Source organism: Nansenia antarctica (assembly GCF_963989245.1).
Source record: "Nansenia antarctica genome assembly, chromosome: 17".
NCBI lineage: Eukaryota > Metazoa > Chordata > Actinopteri > Argentiniformes > Microstomatidae > Nansenia > Nansenia antarctica.
The window spans coordinates 12,840,354-12,858,789 of record NC_137687.1 but is presented as its reverse complement, the minus strand read 5'-3'; the positions used below and the strand labels follow the sequence as shown (position 1 = coordinate 12,858,789).

At 43.1% G+C, this 18,436-nt stretch overlaps 1 protein-coding gene across 1 annotated transcript in view; it reads left to right on the top strand.

Annotated features, from left to right (window-relative positions):
• Nucleotides 1–18,436, top strand: part of LOC308172298 (glucosidase 2 subunit beta-like) — a 134,771-nt gene that overhangs the window by 3,115 nt on the left and 113,220 nt on the right. Inside the window, exons 3-6 of the mRNA XM_080547201.1 lie at nt 2,107–2,202; nt 3,858–3,915; nt 5,583–5,700; nt 7,961–8,072. Coding sequence (XP_080403327.1) covers nt 2,107–2,202; nt 3,858–3,915; nt 5,583–5,700; nt 7,961–8,072 — 384 coding nt within the window. The remainder of the gene's footprint in view (nt 1–2,106; nt 2,203–3,857; nt 3,916–5,582; nt 5,701–7,960; nt 8,073–18,436) is intronic.

The following is an 18,436-nucleotide window of genomic DNA, read 5'->3' as shown; positions in this document are numbered from 1 at the left end:
TTGATTAGGCTTACCCGCCATCTGACAAGTATGGCAACAGCGGCAGTGCTTGGCAACATCCGCCTTCAGTCCGGGCCAAAAGAAATGTTTCAATATCAGCTGATAAGTTTTAGTTATACCTAAATGTCCTGACCACTGGCTCTCATGTGCTACAGATAACACCTGTTGTCTATAACCCACAGGCACAACCACTTGTTTTACAGTATTCCACTCACAACCATTTGCATTAGGAGGAGACCATTTACGCATTAATATCCCATCGTTAAGGAAATAAACTACGTTGCCCCCTATTTCAGATTCCTCACTAGCTGCATGTAAAAAACATTTGTTTAATGACTGATCAGCTACTTGAGCGACACGCAATCGCTCGCCGGTTACCGGGAGAGATAGGCTGTCAGCGGATGGTATGGTAGGACTCGGGGAGGATGGTAACTCTACCACTTTCTCCCTGGGAGAAGCTGAAACAATCGGGTTCTCATCCCTTTCAGAAAAGGCTTGCATAATCACACTATCACAGAGAGAAACATCGCTATCCTCCTCTCTGCCTCGACTCGATTGTGCACGAGTTATAGCGCACACCGGAAACAACCGCTGTTTCGCATAGGCAGCCTACACATTAGGAGACATCATCATGCCGGTGTCAAATCATATCATAATAAAAGAAATACATAGCCTATATATTCGTCTTTTTTAAAATAGAAGGAATCAGAATGTGAACTTTAGCGAATTGTATTCAAATTGTGCTTAGAGGGAATTATTTTCACCGGACATAAATGTCCGACGAGTTTTCATTTTGTCGGACTTCAATAAATTTTACCGGACAAAGACCGGTAATTACCGGTTAACGGAAACCCTGGTATGGGGGCATTGTCATGCTGAAACTGGAAAGGGCCTTCCCCAAACTGTTGCCACAAAGTTGGAAGCATACAGTCCTCTTGAATCGCATTGTATGTTGTAGCATTAAGATTTCCCTTCACTGGAACTAAGGGGCCTAGCCCAAACCATGAAAACAGCCCCAGACGATAATTAATGTCCACATACTTTTGTCCATATAGTGTATATATTTTTAGATACTACAGCAAAGTCATTTGAAGGAATTCTATTGTTATTAAGCCCCTGTAAACACATGGGTGATGAGAAACTTACACGTACAAAAGTGAGCTGATTGACCAGTATGAAGGATTATGATATGAAGGGCGATTGAAGGTTTCTATGAAAAATCATCATTGATTTGGTTTCCAGTCTTTTCTAGTAACAGGAGGAATTCTTCTACTGGTGTTACTGAGATGACACTGCCACCCTAAGAGCAATTGTGGCAGTGCGTTTATGTAATAGCATAACCATTATGCATTATGCAATAATGGTAATCAGTTTCTCATTGGTAACTTGGTTCCGATCATTGTTTTAAAGCCATTTGTGACACATTCTAAAGCTCGGTCCTCATGTCGGGATCCGATGTAATGATCTGACTTTTCTTTCGAAAAAACGTGAATACATTTCCCCGTTGTTGAAAATCAATGACACATCGCTAGTCAACTAACACACTTTTTGTTTTGTGAGTCTGCTAACAATGTAAAGTAGTGTTATAGTTAACTAGGTAGCAGTGGGGATTACTCACCCAATCCATTGCCTTGCAGTATCTTGGCTTGACTAGCGAGTGTGTGTTGGGATTCTCAACAACGTTGAAACGTAGTTCCGTGTTTCAAAAGAAAAGTCCGAACATTTTGATTGGTTTGCCGACATGCGGACCGAATGATCAGACTGTGTCACATTATGTCCTGCAGGCGCTGTGACAGTCATACCTTTGACAGTCCGTGAGCTTAGAATTATATGCCAATTATATCTCCGTCTAGGGTAGTTCAGAGATATTGAGCGTCAAAGTTTTTACATTCCATTATGTTTTGTGAGATGGAACCTTTGTATTTTATTAATTACTAACTAAAAAATGTCAACTTTTTAAAAATAACACCACACAGGCATTAATAAACACCTAATGGATCAGATTATGTAAAAAACTAAATTTTGACAAAAATGGAGATAGAATAATAATTCTAACGTCATGAGTCATCACAGTACCTTTGACTTTTATCCTTTGCTCTCCTTCAGGCACTGCAGCCTGTCCTAACGGCCGATTCTACTGCACCAACCTGGGCTTCCGCCCCCACTCCATCCAGTCATCGCGGGTCAACGATGGTATCTGTGGTAAGGCCCAGAGTAGGCTGTAGGGAAGTGGCGAGGAGGAATCGCTGGTACTTTATGAATGTTAATGCCCTTTGCTATGCTGCATATCAATAATGTTACATTATTTAAATAATCCAGGGATATATATATATATATATATATATATATATATATATATATATATATATATATATATATATATATACAGTTACGGTATATAGGCTACTTGAAACTTAGAAATAGTCCATAATCCCCCCCCACCTGATATACTTGCAAAAAGGAGAATGGATCTACATTTATTTACTTTCATTTCGGGTTTTTCCACATTGTTGTTTCAAGAGTAGAAACCGTTCCATTCAACTACAGTGAGTGAGCTACTCTAAGCACTTCACAGTGATGATGTCCCACTGGTTGGTTTTCCCTCTGCGAGAGAGAGAACCCATTTTGAATGCTGTCAGAAGATTGGCAGGTTGGAAGTTGTTATACCCACTGTCACTCCTTTTGTAGAAGAAACAAACAGAGAAATAAAGACGCAGACACAGCAAACAAGACCCCCCCCCCCCCCCTCTCTCTCTCTCTCTCTCTCCCTTGAACAACATTCTCTCTTCATCCTCAAGTCCCCCACCCCCCCCACGTGAAGCCTGCCACAGTCAAGCCTCTAATTAGATCGTTTTTGCCACCCCCTCTCCCCTCCTTTCTTTTTCCCACTTTGGAGAAAACGAAACGCTTCCCGTTATCGACACCCCCTCCCCGTCACTGGCCTTCCTGGCGGCTTTTGATGACACACGGTGGCAGCAGGCGATGAAATAAGAGAGGGAGGGGAGGTGTCTGACAACTTTTTTACACCCCTCCCCTACTCCATTTCACTCGTTCTCTTTTCCCCCACTTCCCTCTCTTCTTGTCTTCTCGTGCCTCATGCCTTGAGTGGAGCCACTTAGAGCTCAAGCTGAGGAGTTTTCCTTTTCTCACGGCTCGGTGAGAGCTTTTTACTACACCCTGTGTGCCGGGCTCCGATGCTCTGTATCCACTGTTCACCTGGTTGGAATCTGGGTAATTGAGGAGCTTCACACTGTGACCAGTCTCCCTGCCCGATCCCTCAGACATCTAAGGGTGAAACCAGATCTAAGTACTTGTAGGCAATCTAGAGTTCCTTTCCTTCTATTCCCAACCAGACCAGAGACAATACAGGGGATTGTGGTTTTGGAATGGCTACATTTCAGTTACCGTACTAACTATGAGTTCACAAATGTTGTGTAAGAGATCAATATTGCAAGATATTTCCTTTGATTTGATTTGATTTATTAGGATCCCCATTAGCTGATGCAAAGCTACTCTTCCAGACACAGAAATCATCATAAAAACATGAATGAAAATCATCATAAAAACAGAATGACATCAACTTAACATCACAGAACAAACAACCCAAAAAAAAAAAAATGAAAGTCAGCAATGCTCACGGCCTCGGTTTTTGTTGAGCATCCTTGATGTTGCTCTGGAGTGGTTTTCATGTGCACATTAGTTCTGCTTATATATGATGAAATAAATGTTGTTGCATTGAGGGCAATTTTTCTCTTCTTATTCCCATCACCACAAAGAGAAGCCGGTAGTGTTTGTGCTAATATGACGGGCTTAGATATGATATGTGATATTTGTGTTTCTACTGTCCCACCTGGCAGATTGCTGTGACGCGTCAGATGAGTACAACAGTCACATACAGTGCCAGAACTCCTGCAGGTCAGTTGGACTGGACTTACGTTGTAACGTCAACGTAGGCCGGAGGTCTGGAAGTTTGAGACCACTGGCATAGATACATTAGAATTGCATGTCGTTAGCCTCATAGCATAATTGCCTAAGTCATATTTTGTCCAAATTGAGATATCTGCCTAACTCTACTCTCCTAACACTGCTGATTCACTGTGCATTATTGCCTACTATGCCATCAGCCTATCAGAATGCTTGTTACATTCCAAAATCACTATCTGCCCAAGTCATCTCTTTGTCATAGGCATTTTTGACACTACATACAAAGATGGCTCGGCTGACCACAAGTGAAGCATGACTATGACTAGCAATTATGCTATGAGGCTAACGATATGTGATTATGTCTAGTGAGATCTACTGTCCTTAAAATGTCTGTTTTTTACATTTCTTTTCAGTCATTTGTTCGACTCCCACTGTATGGTGTCCAACTTGAAATGTCATATATACGTGAAATATGTCTTTGATATGTACTTATTATTATCCTATTATCCTAAGCATCCTGTTTAAGCATACAAGCGTAACATGTTTGGCCTATGTGGCAGTGACATACCTTGCTGCACCACCAGGGGGCATGTTCTCTCTGTGACAGAAACCCTGTGCTGCATTTACCTAATGATTCCTCTGGCTGAGTCTGGCAACCTTCATTTTGAATGTAAATACGTACTGTAATAGTGTCTTAAAGAGTTCACTGTAGATATGTAGATACTGAGTCACCACCTCATTACTCTTTCATTTGTAATCTTATATTATTTACCATGAAACTGCTGCTTTTTGAGATTGAACTATAACGGACCATTACACTTTAGTTGAAAATAACAACACCAGCCTCTCAGTAGAAACTGAGACATTGCAGATATTTTTCCTCCAGTTGAATTGTTTGTTCCAAATACATACTGTAAACACCTCAGAATAGGAAACAAAATGAAAGAAATAATCTATTTTCAATGGATACCATTTTGAGAAGCGTTAATTGTCAATAATTTACCTCACATTTGGGCTTTGGGCTTAATTTTCACCTAATATATTATATGAAATATGTTCTAACCTCAAATCTTTAGTTTTAAGGTACCAACCATTCAAAATGTCCTACATTTCGAAGCTTTTGCTTCTGTACTTGAAGGGGCGTGTTGCCTTCTAACCAATAGTTTTCGGGGGGGAACCGTTTTCCATTTGAACCATCCTCGGATCAGTGCCCCTCCCCACCACTTGGTGTTTTAGTAAACATCATCCTATCATCAAGTATTTATTAGCAGAATGTTAAATAAAGAAGAACAGGCTTTACTAAATGAATTGACAGACCTCGAACAATAAATCAAAGTATTATTATTATTACAATATTATATTATATATATATTATATATATATTATATTATAGTAGTCCATGCCTCAAAATCACAAACGTTAGGCCGTAACAGTATATACTGCACCTCATTATGATCTCTTCTCAAAAGACTAACAACTTCGTGTCTCTCGTCCGCCGCATCCTCCCCCATCTTTATTTACAGTTATTTTCCTGTTTGGATTCAAAGTACACTGTGGGGCCCTTCCGAAATTGGATGGAGGCATCGCTGCGTGAAGGGGTGGGAGGCAGGCATACGGCAGTGTTTTCTCAGTAATGATGGAACTTTGTCTTCTTCCAGGAATCTGGGACAGAGGGAGAGAGCGGAGGTGGAGGGCCAGATGAGGGCCCTAGGCGAGGGGCTCCGGCTCAAGCAACAGCTTATCGAGGAGGGGGTTCTTCTGTGGAGGGAGAAACAGGTATGCTGTGTACACTACAGGGTAGCTTAGTCTAGTGGAGTTTAGTCCCCGATGCTATTATTAAAATGTATACCACAGTGTGTGATGGAAGCGTGTGTGGCCATGGCCGCTGTTGTTACGACTACAATGGGTGACTGCTACCGTTATAAGAGCATTCAATAATAGACATGCTCACATACTACTACTATCAACACTGCCCCGTTCAATACTGGCATTTAGAATTCCACTACTGCTGCTAACACACACATACACATATACACATACACACACTCGCACATGCACGTGCACACTCACACACACACACACACACACACACACACACAGACACACACACACACAGACACACACCTCTCCTCTCCTCTCGCACGTGCACGCTCACACTCACACACACACACACACACACACACACACACACACACACACACACACACACACACACACACACACACACACACACACACACACACACACACACACCTCTCTCTCTCTCTCTCTGATTGCCAGCTGATAGTATATTCCATATACTCAGTGCACCTGGGGGTTTTTGTCTGATATTTCTGGTCGGTGTTCTTTTCTGTGCAACGTGACTGACAGATCCAGGCTGAGGGTCACACAGCCCTCTGACCTTCCTGCAGATCCTGATCCCCTGTTCCGAGTGTGTGTCTGGGTTGATACGGTTGGAGTACCTCAGGGGCCAGTCTCTGGAACCTTCCACAGTGACTCTGAGCTTGTCCTAAGGGTCAAAGGGTTGGGATAAAAATGCGATATCATTGGAGGAAATCTAGACAAATAGTGATGATAGCCCATAGGAACAGTGAGCGCATGCAACTTCCTTCCTGACGTCGTATGATGAACGTTTTTTGGGCGAATGTATTTTGTAAAGTTGTAAAACTAGAGCATGAGAATGAATGCTGTTAGCTGTCAACAAACTGGAGTACAAAAGTAGAACAGTCTTTCTGCAGTACCTCACTAAACTTGAGGTTTGTGAATTGACAAAGAAGCCTTAGTTGAATTAGGATGTCTTTTATTCGGGGCGAGTGGAGCAGATGGTACTTACAGTAGTTGCCGCTTTAGGTCGCTACATGGCACACTTGCATGTTTATATAGAATTAAACTCGATATTTCGGTAGAGATACACATTTTACCCAGACAGTGTTCCTAGGAGGAGGTTCTGTATGCTCTTACTCACTCAAAATGGACTCCATAAATCACTCCTGCAGCAGAACGTGGATAAGCAAGTAACATGCCCTAGAAAGGTAGTCATCCCTATCCAAACCACAGCTCTAGAATCCATCATTGCATTATGAGAAACTCTCAGAGGGAAGATTGGAAGGCAATATTGACACCCACTCACACCCACGCACACGCACACACACACAACATACATACACACAACACACACACACACACACACACACACACACACACACACACACACACACACAGATGCTTTTTTGAATTAATTGGACTATTACAGAGAGTGATGATAAGCTATGCTTCTGTCATTCTGTGTCATTTTCTGGTGGCACAGGAACACGACAGGTGATTTAAATAGTCTATTGTGTGTTGCCCCTGGCCCTTTTACATCAGAGCTGCTGGGGTCTTTGTGAAAAACCGAAAGAGAAATGCTCAATACTTGAAATTGGTAATTTAATCATTTGAGGCCAACGATCCACATTAACCTCAGAAAGGGAGTTGAAATGTTAGGATTTTTTTTTCTATAGTACTACCCATTTGGACCCACTCTAACTTTTTTATAAAATTGTTTGATCATTAAGTCTAGATAGAAGGTTAACCTCCTTTAAGTCATTTAGTGTGGCATGTTATGAATGTCATCCTGAATGTGATGTTAAATGCCAGGTGTGATGAGTTCTATCGATCTGTTGAAATGTAATGTTTAACATGGAATCATACTATGAGCAGGTGTCATATTCACATTAACACTAGAACAGCCATGATGTGATTTTTATTTTATTTTATATATCTTTGCACTCGATCAAATTTCACGACCCTCCTTTCATGACTTTTCCTACATGTGCGTTCTACCACCCAGTATCCTTACATTTTCTAAATCACATCAGGATAAGCTAGTATAAAGCTATTTTGCAGTTTTTCTGTGTAGGAGGCAGGCTAATTTACAAGCGGCCAACTAGTGGTCGTTGTGTGTAAATAGCAGCGTAGCATTGTAAAGAGGGGGTCTCTTATAGTAGGTAAAAAGGCACAGCTGTTCTAGTGTTAATGTCCATATTCCTCTCCCCAGGCCCAGTTGAGAGAGCTGCAGCGGGTCTCTGACGACCTTCAGACCAAACTAGAGGATCACAAGCAGAGGAAACAAGAGACTGACCAGGAAACAGGGGACCAGGAAGCAGCAGGTAACAGCCTATACAGTCAGGGATGGTTAACGAAACGTCGAGTGAGACCCCCGTTTGGAAACTGATGAGCGGTAGGGTACTGGCAAATTTGATGGAATTCAAGTCATTAGCACTTCGATTTCCAACGCAATACCCACCTATACACAATACCCACCTTACAATACCCATCTATCTGTTTACAAATAAAACATATTAGGACCTCGCTAAGGGGAAAACATAAAAAAAATTAACTCTAGCGTCTAGGGGAAATGTCATAATTTTCTTAGGTTAGGGTAGCGTCAGGTAGTGGTGTGATATAAGGGCTGCATGATATATCGTTTCAGCACCGTCATCGCGATGTGCGCACGTGCGAAAGTCACATCGCAGGACTTTCGCGATGTCAAATATGGCAAATGATTAACTCAAACACGTCATGCTACAACTTTTTTGCTGCTTGATACAAAAGGAAAACTGGCACGGTTCTCATCTTCCATGACTTATCTGATATACATCATGATCTGATATAACATGATTTACTCCCATTTAAGGGTTCTTGGATACCCAGGGTTTGTTGCTAGTGATTGACATTAGGGCTGGGTTCAAAAAATCGATTTCCCGATTCTGAATCGATCTTCATTAAAATGAGCGATTATCGATTCCTAAATCCCGAGATCGTTTTTTTTTTTTTTTTTTTTTTTTTTTTTGCTTGCAGCTTAACCCGCAACGAGATCTCGTGCTACAAGAATTGATCATATCTCACGCAACGTGAGGTCTCAACACTAAAATCTAAAAACATGGCGATGGCAGGGACACTCAAGTCACCACCAGGCTTAAAGTCAGATGTCTGGGTGCATTTTGGATTTAAAAAATGTGACGATAGAGATGAGCTGGACAAAAGCAAAGTCATATGTAAATAAAAAGTACATTCATGTAACTGCTTTGGAGTCAATTCATTGATATGTTTAACAATGCTACATGTTATAGGGTTCCTTGAACCATTTATAGCATTAATTCTGAGAATCTCTTTCATATTCAAGCAAAAAATGTATATTTTAACTAGATCGAATCGGAATCGAATCGAATCGAATCGAATCGTGAATCGAATCGAATCGTGAGCTCACTGAGCTGGTGAATCGGAATCGAATCGTTTTGGGAAATCAGTGGCGATACCCAGCCCTAATTGACATGCAACCTCTGCGCAGTGAACAACCAAATCAGGCCCCGCCCCTGCTAGTCCAGGCCCCTCCCTGCTAGTCCAAGCCCCGCCCCTGCTAGTCCTGACCCCGCCCCACTAGTCGTGGCCCCGCTAGTCGTAGTCTTGTAAGCCACTCAGGGGACTGGTGTATAGCTGCTTTTTTATCTTTATTTTGTATAATTTTGTTTAAAAGACATTTACTACTTTGGGGTTTACAAAAAAAAGTTTTAATTGTGGAATAAAATGTTAAATTACCTATTTTATAACTCATGTTAATTCCCTTATGTCATAATGAAGCTTCCATAATGTTCTGTACTAACCTGGAATACAGAGGTATAGCCTCCTGTAATCTGTTTTAACCTGGAGTACGGAGATATAGCCTCCTGTAATCTGTTATAACCGGGAGGACAGAGATATAATAATGTAATCTCTTGGATTCCTTCTAGACACCTCCTGTCTTCTTCATTGACAGATGAGCCCCCTTATTTTTTGCAGCAACATGCATTATTAATATCATGACATGTTAGATCATTTTGACTTTAGCCTGGATTGATGGAAGAGTATTATATGAATACAATGGTGTCATGGCGAGTCAACCAGTGTATTAAACAACCTAATTTCCTGCCTCCACAATCCGAAGAAGAGCAGTCACAGCGCTCACCTGCTTTTGTGTTTGTTGCGTTGAAACCAATTATATAGCATTAAAGTTCATAGAAAGGATGGTTTGCACAAAAAAACTAGTCTTTTTTTATTATTATAATTTGTTCTATGCAGATGCACTCCACTCCCCTACAAAATCACATTCTAGAATGATTCATTATTTTCAAATAGAGCTATTCTCTATTTATTGTAAGTCATACGGTGAAAATTCCTGTATTTTTTCATATCGCAATGTATATATCTCTGAAAAAACTGCATTGCAATGTCAGTTTTTTCCTATAGCGTGCAGCCCTAGTGTAAACATGTACTCAAATACATGAGTAAAACCTTTTTTTTTTGGTACAGGCTTCGTCTAAGCCTTGTGTGGCGCATCTTTGACATGGTAGATGAGGGAGAACGTGAAATCTCAGCTGTGAGAAAGCACGAGAGGGAGGGGCTGGTGCGCTCGCTCACACATGCATCCACAGCTCTACACTGGAGAAGTGAGGGAGAGAGAGAGATCAGGGTTGAGTTTCTCGAAAGCTTGGTAGAGTTAAGTACTTCTCTAAGTCACTCTTACAAGCCTTTGGCAATTCAACCAGGTTTCCTGAAACCCTTCGTAGCTCACGTACTACTTCAATGCTTTTGTGAATTCTGAGCTGCAGACCACTCTGTGGAGAAGCCAAACAGTGTCCTTAGAGAAACCTGCCCGCACACTTCACTTTGTGACAGTACATCACAAACAAGGTAAATAGTAAATGGTAAAAGGACTGACTTCTATAGCGCCTTATTCCAAAGCGCTTTACAATGGCCTTTCATTCACCCATTCACACACACATTCACACACCAATAGCGACAAGCTACCATGCAAGGCGCTGGCCCGCTCATTGGGAGCAATTTGGGGTTAAGTGTTTTGCCCAAGGACACTTCAACATGTGGCCAGCCGGGGCTCGAACCTTCGATCGGCCAACCTTGCGATCAATATACGACGGCTCTACCTCCTGAGCCACAGCCACCCCGAACATAGAACTAACACTTACAGTTTAAAATCTTGGCGATTCCAAGAAGTAGTTCTTGGCAAAATCCAAAAAACAAAAACTGTTCTTCAACGTTTTAACATAAACATGGAAGTTGGTGAATGTCTGGTGAATTTATTGTGGTGCATATTATTGAGGAAAAAGATGGAGCTTCTTTGTTACCGCTCAGCATAAAGTCTACATATTGGTAAAGCACTTTCTGTATGCTTATTTTGAATCATGAACCCCTAACCAACCCCGCTCTGTAAGGAAACCAACATGTTGTGACGTTAGAATTATAAGGTTCTATCTCCATTTTTGTCAAAATAGAGTTGTTTACATAATCTGATCCATTAGGTGTTTATTAATGCCTGTGTGGTGTTATTTTTAAAATGTTGACATTTTTGAGTTAGTAATTCATAAAATACAAAGGTTCCATCTCACAAAACATAATGGAATGTAAAAACTTTGAAGCTCAATATCTCTGAACTACCCTAAACGGAGATAGAACCTTATAATTCTAAGCTCACGATGTGCATGAAAATCACTTCGAGATCTTTGCACATGTGCCTGTCAAAGTACGGCCCCCTCAATGTCGACATGAGCGAAAGTTTATTATAAGAACCGGTCCAGTGTCAGTCAGCTGTATTAATCTCTTATACTTAGGTTGGAATTTGAGTGGAGAAATCAGATCTAAGAGCAGCTCATCTCTGGCCTATCGATTATACATTGATACTGTACATATTCCTCTCCACTTCAAGATTAATTTATTTCACGCACACAATCGGAAATGTCGGTTTTTCACATCCCTAGATAAGTTTGTGATGTGGTCAGAATAAGGTCACTAACTCGGCACGGGAAGGAGTCACTTTGGCTCCGTTTCATTTCAGTTCAGTCAAACGTGATGGAAATGAACTGACTCCAACTCTCTAGGGCAGAGGTCAGGATGACAGATAGCAAGGGCCATTGCTAGAAAGGTTAAAACAAGTGCTGGTGTCTTAGAGATAGATAGACACCAGAGAGTGCTGAGTAACAGAATCTTCGAATACCACATTGCTCTGTTGCATCCCTCAAACCTTTGAGCGACATAACTTTGTTATGACTCACAGGAGAATTCCCTTATCACTCTGCACATGCAGAGCATGCTTTTAATGCTGTTTTGGTTTTGGAGGATTCAGGGATTGGGTGGGGAAATGGCTACACTCATCATTTATTCTCAGTCTGCGAGGATTTTCCAAATCCATTCTGTGGGGGGGCGAAGCAAAAGGTTTGGAAATTTAAATGTGATCAGAATTGGGGCTCTGTTCGGTTTGCATAATTAATCACTGTGACTCAGCTGCAAAGTGGCGGACAGAGAGAGGGGGAGCCAAGAGGGCCCAAATTAATTTGTCACTCACTTTGTCAAACATTCCCGTTCTTTAATACCCATTCCCACTAGTCCCCCCCCCCCTTCCCGTTGTTTCAGTGGTACTGTCTTTCAATGGATACCTAACACTAGAACAGTTGTGCCTTTTTACCTACTATAAGAACAGCCGTGCCTTTTTACCTACTATAAGAACAGCCGTGCCTTTTTTACCTACTATAAGAACAGCCGTGCCTTTTTACCTACTATAAGAGCCGCCTCGAGCCCCTCTTTACAATGCTACGCTGCTATTCACACACAACGACCACTAGTTGGTGCGTCTTGTAAATTAGCCTGCCTCCTACACAGAAAAACTGCAAAATAGCTTTATACTAGCTTATCCTGATGTGATTTTGAAAATGTAAGGATACTGGGTGGTAGAACGCACATATCTAGGAAAAGTCATGAAAGGAGGGTCCTGAAATTTTGATCGAGTGCAAAGATATAGCCTAAACATTTGTTTTACTCACAGTACCCCTCACGGATGATTAAGTGTTAATGCGCGGGGGGGGGGGGGGGTTCAGCGACAAGTACATAACACTAGGCAAAACACAACAAAAGCATCCCAGGGTCACCAGATTAATCCACTATTTCTCTTCTTCTTCTCAGTTTACATCCGTCTGTCCTTCTCCGTGTCCGAACACACACCTAGATTGATTTGCTGTCTGCTGCTGCCTATCTCTCTCCCCCCCCCCCCCAGTAAAAGTTTTGGATTTGAGGAAAGGTCACTTGACTTTGGCGGCGGCGGCGCTGCAGAGTGGTCATCCATCACCCTCCTGTGGCGCCAGCTGACCTTTCCCATGCGCGTTTTAATGACACGTTAATGACATGCGTGCGGAGGCGTCACTCGTGTGCCCGTGTTCCCCGGCACTCGGCCCCCCCCCCCCTTTTCCGTTCCAGCTCATCTTCGGGGTGTTACAACCGTACGTTTTAATCTCCACGACGACGCCGTCACATCACAGCCACGTTACCCATCCATCAAGGCTTTGTTCGCCTCGCCAACGACTGTGTGTGTGTGTGTGAGTGTGTGCGTGCGTGTGTGTGCATGCGTGCGTGTGTGTGAGTGCGTGTGTGTGAGTCTGTGTGTGCATGCGTGTGTGCATGCGTGTGTGTGAGTGCGTGTGTGAGTGCGTGTGTGTGTGTGTGCGTGCGTGCGTGCGTGTATGTGTGTGTGTGCGTGCATGCGCGCGCGTGTGTGTGTGTGTGCGTGCGTGCGTGTGAGTGCGTGTGTGTGAGTGCGTGTGTGAGAGTGTGTGTGTGAGAGTGTGTTTCTGCAGGTTAATAGCGTATGTGTGAATGTGTTCCAGTAGGTGCGGGGAGGTTTCGGTGGCCCGGAGGCTAGCGTAGCGTAGCCAGCTGCCTGCGAACGTGTGACATTACACCTTGATTAATACGTGACTCCAACCGCATAGGCGTCGTCAATCTGCTAACGCCATAAATCAACAGCACTTTATGGATCCCCGATGGGCCTTTAGTGTTATTGTTTGCCGTTGCAAGCGGATAAGGGAGATGCATGCATTTTGGGTTTATTCCCAGAATGCATTTTGGTTTTATTCCCAGAATGGAAAATACACTGACTGACTTTCAGCGGACATCTCGGAAGTATAAATTTCCACTCGGTAACTTTTTACCTTGATTGAATATTTGATGTGATCTCGCTAATGCATTCCCCCCCCCCAAGGGTCTTTCATTTCTCAGATGGCTCCAGATTGTTCCATTCAGCCAGCATAGGCAATTTGGATTCTCCCTTCTCTTGGTAATACAACATGTCCTTAGGTAGGCAGCCTGCTACAGAAGTAGATCCTGTATTTGCAATTACCTGAACACAGTGCTGTATAATGTTCTTTTGTTGCCGTGTTTTCAAGGACTGGCATGTCGAAGTGTGTTTAGAAGTATGTAGAGGTGTATGAATGTCATGTGTGTGTTCTATGCGCGTGATAGTAGTCAATAGTCATGCTCTCTCTTCTCTGGTTGTGTGTGTGTGTGTGTGTGTGTCTGTGTGTGTGTATGTGTATGTGTGTGTGTGTGTGTGTCTGTGTGTGTGTCTGTGTGTGTTATGTTTATACATACAGTGTGTGTCTGTGTCTGTGTGTGTGTGTGTGTATTATGTTTATACATACAGTGTGTGTTTTGGGGCGAGGTATGTTTCACAGTATATGCCCACGTTAGCATGAATTTCTGCTTAGCGGGTCTCTTGGTCCGTGGCCACACGTCCCATCTCTGTCAAGCTGGGTGGTCTATGGTCTTCTGGCTCACATGCTTGAGTCTTACGCATTGCTATAGGCCCTACACAGCTATGTTTCCTTCCCCAGCCAAAATATAGGCTTACAATACAATGATGCTAAGCTACCACAGCCAATATGTGACACAGTCTGATCATTTGGTCCGCATGTCGGCAACTAATCTAAACGTTCAGACTTTTTCTTTTGAAACACGGAACTACGTTTCAACGTTGTTGAGAATCACAACCCAAACTCGCTAGTCAAGCCAAAATGCTGCAACGAAACGGATTGGGTGAGTAATCCCCACTCACTGCTACCTAGTTAACTAGAACACTACTTTACATTGTTAGCAGGCTCACAAAACAAGCTGTGTTAGTTGACTAGCGACGTGTCATTGATTTTCAACAAACGCGGAAATGTATTCACATTTTTCTAAAGAAAGGTCCGATCATTACGTCGGATCCCGACATGAGGACCAAAGCATTATAATGTGTCACATATTTAGACCAGTGCCACACTTCTAGCTAACAGCTAGCTACTGTAAATCCTTATTTAACTGACGATGCCTCTTATGACCTGAGGATTACTGCATCTCTCTACAATTTAAATTGGGGCCAGTGCAAACCTTCTAAGAAGACTTGAGGAGGAGGACTTCTAATGGACGCTATAAACACACACATCCCTTTTAGTATTAGAGCCATTGACTTTCCACGCCCTGCCTTTTTTGTTTCTCTTTTTATTACGTGTCAGTACTGGGCCGGAGATAGGAAACAGCATGGTACAGTAAGTAGACATTAAGGCTCCCTCGTTGCCTGTGGGTTCCTTTAAGGAAAGGCTTAGGCTTTTCATGCGACGAAATTGAGTATTTTTCTTTGATTACCGCTGCTGTTGATCAAGCCCTGTCTCCGGGGCTTCATATGTCAGTTATTGGGTATTTTTTTAAGGGGTCACGTTATTGTTGCCCACAAAGGAAATTACAGAACAACATGTCGGGGGCGAGGCCGGGGCAATGCCTCTCGGGATTTATTGTAAAAATAGAAGAGAAAAGGATAAGTAACAGCGTTTGAAAGCTGTGTGGACTGGCGTAATTGGACATATTGACTTCCTTGGTTGAGGTTAGCAGTCCCTGTTTTCAAATGTAATGGGGCGTTATTTAGATTTAGAGTTACATACTTTTAAGAATGAGTAATTCATTTGACTTTGAGTGCACAAACAGGCCCCTTTTTGACTTGGAAGAGTTTTGATCCGCTACTACAAACGGTAGTCTGAAGTGCCGTAGCCATTTCAATCACGAGCTCATCAAAAAAAACTCTTCATCTTAATCTGTCACAGTTTACAATTGGGAAAACAGGGTCCTTCAAAAAGCTATTCTGCACAGGCCCAAGACATGCAAGATACCACCGAATCAACTCATTGCAGAATGCACAACAAACAGCACAATGTGAGATCGTATTAGGCGGATTAACGTGTGCTCACATTAACGTTAGCAGGCCCCCATTATCATTCCCAGATCTTTATCTCTAACTCTGGCGTCGGGTAATTTAGCTTTAAAGGGAACGTCACGCATTGTTTTGGCAGACCAAGGGACAGCATTACAAAGTCATCTTGCATTTATTCATTAGCTATCAGATGGGCTCTGTATTTAGAATCCTGACAGGAAGCCTTTAGCCTGGCAAAGCTCGCTGGGAGATTTGTAGTAAATCCTCATTGAATAACGAATAACCGCTATTAGTGGGGGAGAAGGCACTGATTATGTGGGGGTTGTTTTTTTGAAGAATCCTCTTTCTAATGTCAACCGTCGCTATGGGTTCACATAGAGGTTTCTTCCCCCTCCTAATGATGGTTGTTGTTTTGTTCCCATTCATGCATAGTGTACATGCACCATATTTGGTACGGCCCCGATATACGAAACCTCTTGCCCCCCCCCCGCCCCCCCCCCGCTGTTTTGAAGTGTATCACGTACTGACAGGAAGTTACACAGGCCTCGGGTTCACCCAGAGTTCCAGGGGTGTCCTCGAGTTCAACGGTAATCCAAGGAATGACCTAATTTCTTGACTGTCGAGTGTCTGGCAAAAACTGACTCTTGGACGTCATGTTTTCTAAAGGTGCATTAGCCCAGCTGTGAACCCCCAATAATGAGTTAACGAGCTCGACAAGACCACATGACTCATGCTTTTGAATAACATTCCAAAAAAACGGTTATTAATTGACATGAGATGTTAGGAACATGTCTAACATTTTACTGATGCAGTGTTTGGGAAACGGCTTTGATATAACAATGTCCTCGACGCTCATGATACTGTGTGTGTCGTGTTGCTTTTGTGAGCCCTGTAAAGCCTTCCGTTCGCGACTCTGCGGTGGAGCTCCTCCAGTATGTAGTGTGTAGTACTGTAGGTATGGATCCAAAGTCCACGGTTGATTTGTTCCATTTTCTCTCTTCCTTGTGCCTCTCCTCTTTTATGAGCTCTCTGTGTGCTATCACTACGGTAACACGCTGCGGATGAGTGATGGTGTCCATTAGTAAACATAGCAAGCTATATGTGCCGTCTGTCTGGAGAGCCAGAGCCCTCGACCTTGCCGCTCTCTCTCTCTTTCTTTCTCTCCCCCCCCTTCTCTCTCTCTCACTCCCTCTCCCTCTTCGCTCTCTCTCCCTCTCCCTCTCTTCCTCTTTCTCTTTTTATCCTTTCCCTCCCTTTTCGCTTCTGTCTTTCTTTGCTCTCTCTCTCTCTCTCTCTCTTCCTCGCTCTCTTTTCCCCTCCCTTTCGCCCTTCTCTCTCTTCTCTCTTTCTCCTCTCCTTTGCTCTTTCTATTTTTTTGGCACCCACTGTCTCTTGCTGCTCTGCAGTGAAGGGAAGGATGAGATTGTCTCCCACAAGATGAGTGCAGGGAGGATGAGAGAGCAGAGGGGCTACAGATGGGTTGAGAATGTCAAGCAGTAGGGTGTGGATAGCGTGCTGTTCAAACAAAGGAAAGGCCGTAGAAATTACAGATACAACATTGTACATGATACAACATATGCTGTAGAAACATAGGACCACACTAGCTTCACCATGAACCCATGCAATGGAACAGTTGAATAAAATCGATATGTTTACCGGTAGGTTACATATTTTGATATCATATTTAGCGTTAACTGTTTGGTCATAGTAACGGTTACATTTTTGGAACCATTTTGCTGAACAAAACGGTTTGGAACCATTTTGTCGAACCAAACACTGCACATGATTGCATTCAAATGAAACGAGCGATTCGAGGTTTGTTTTCGCTCGGGCCAAAATATCGGCCAAATATCCTGCAGCACACAGATGCACTGTATAGTGGGGGGGGGGAAAAAAGCACATTTCACAATTAGCTTTTCCATAATTACCCCAAATCATGTACAGAAAGGTAATTGCGGGCGGATGTGTAATTAGCATTATGTAAAGTGCTTCTTTCTCCCATCTTAGGGGCAATCAGTTTACCCCTTTAGATTTCCCTGCTCCGTAGATGATGAGGGGGAGACGTTTTAGTAATGAACAGAAAGAGAACTTCCTCTTTCCCCTCGTCCTGAATGCGTTTCGGAAAAATGGATCTGGGGGTCACATGATGGCACTAAGGAGAGACGGGGAGGAGTGCAGCCCCTTTTCCCAGTCTCTGAATACCGGGGTGAATGCTGAACAGAGGGGGGAATCACTTCATCATGCCACCATACAGCACAAAGCTCCCTGATTGCATTCTGGATCCTGACACGCTTCTTTCTACAGTGGAGCCAAATGTTCTCTCACAGCATGACTGACTCTTTGCCTGATTGCCCAAGCACTGGGTGAGCCTCCACCCCTCCCCTCCCCCCCTCTACCCTCCACCCCCCCTCCCCCCTCTACCCTCCCCCCCCCTCCTCCACAGCCTCTACCGCTATCCAAACTCGCCTTCCG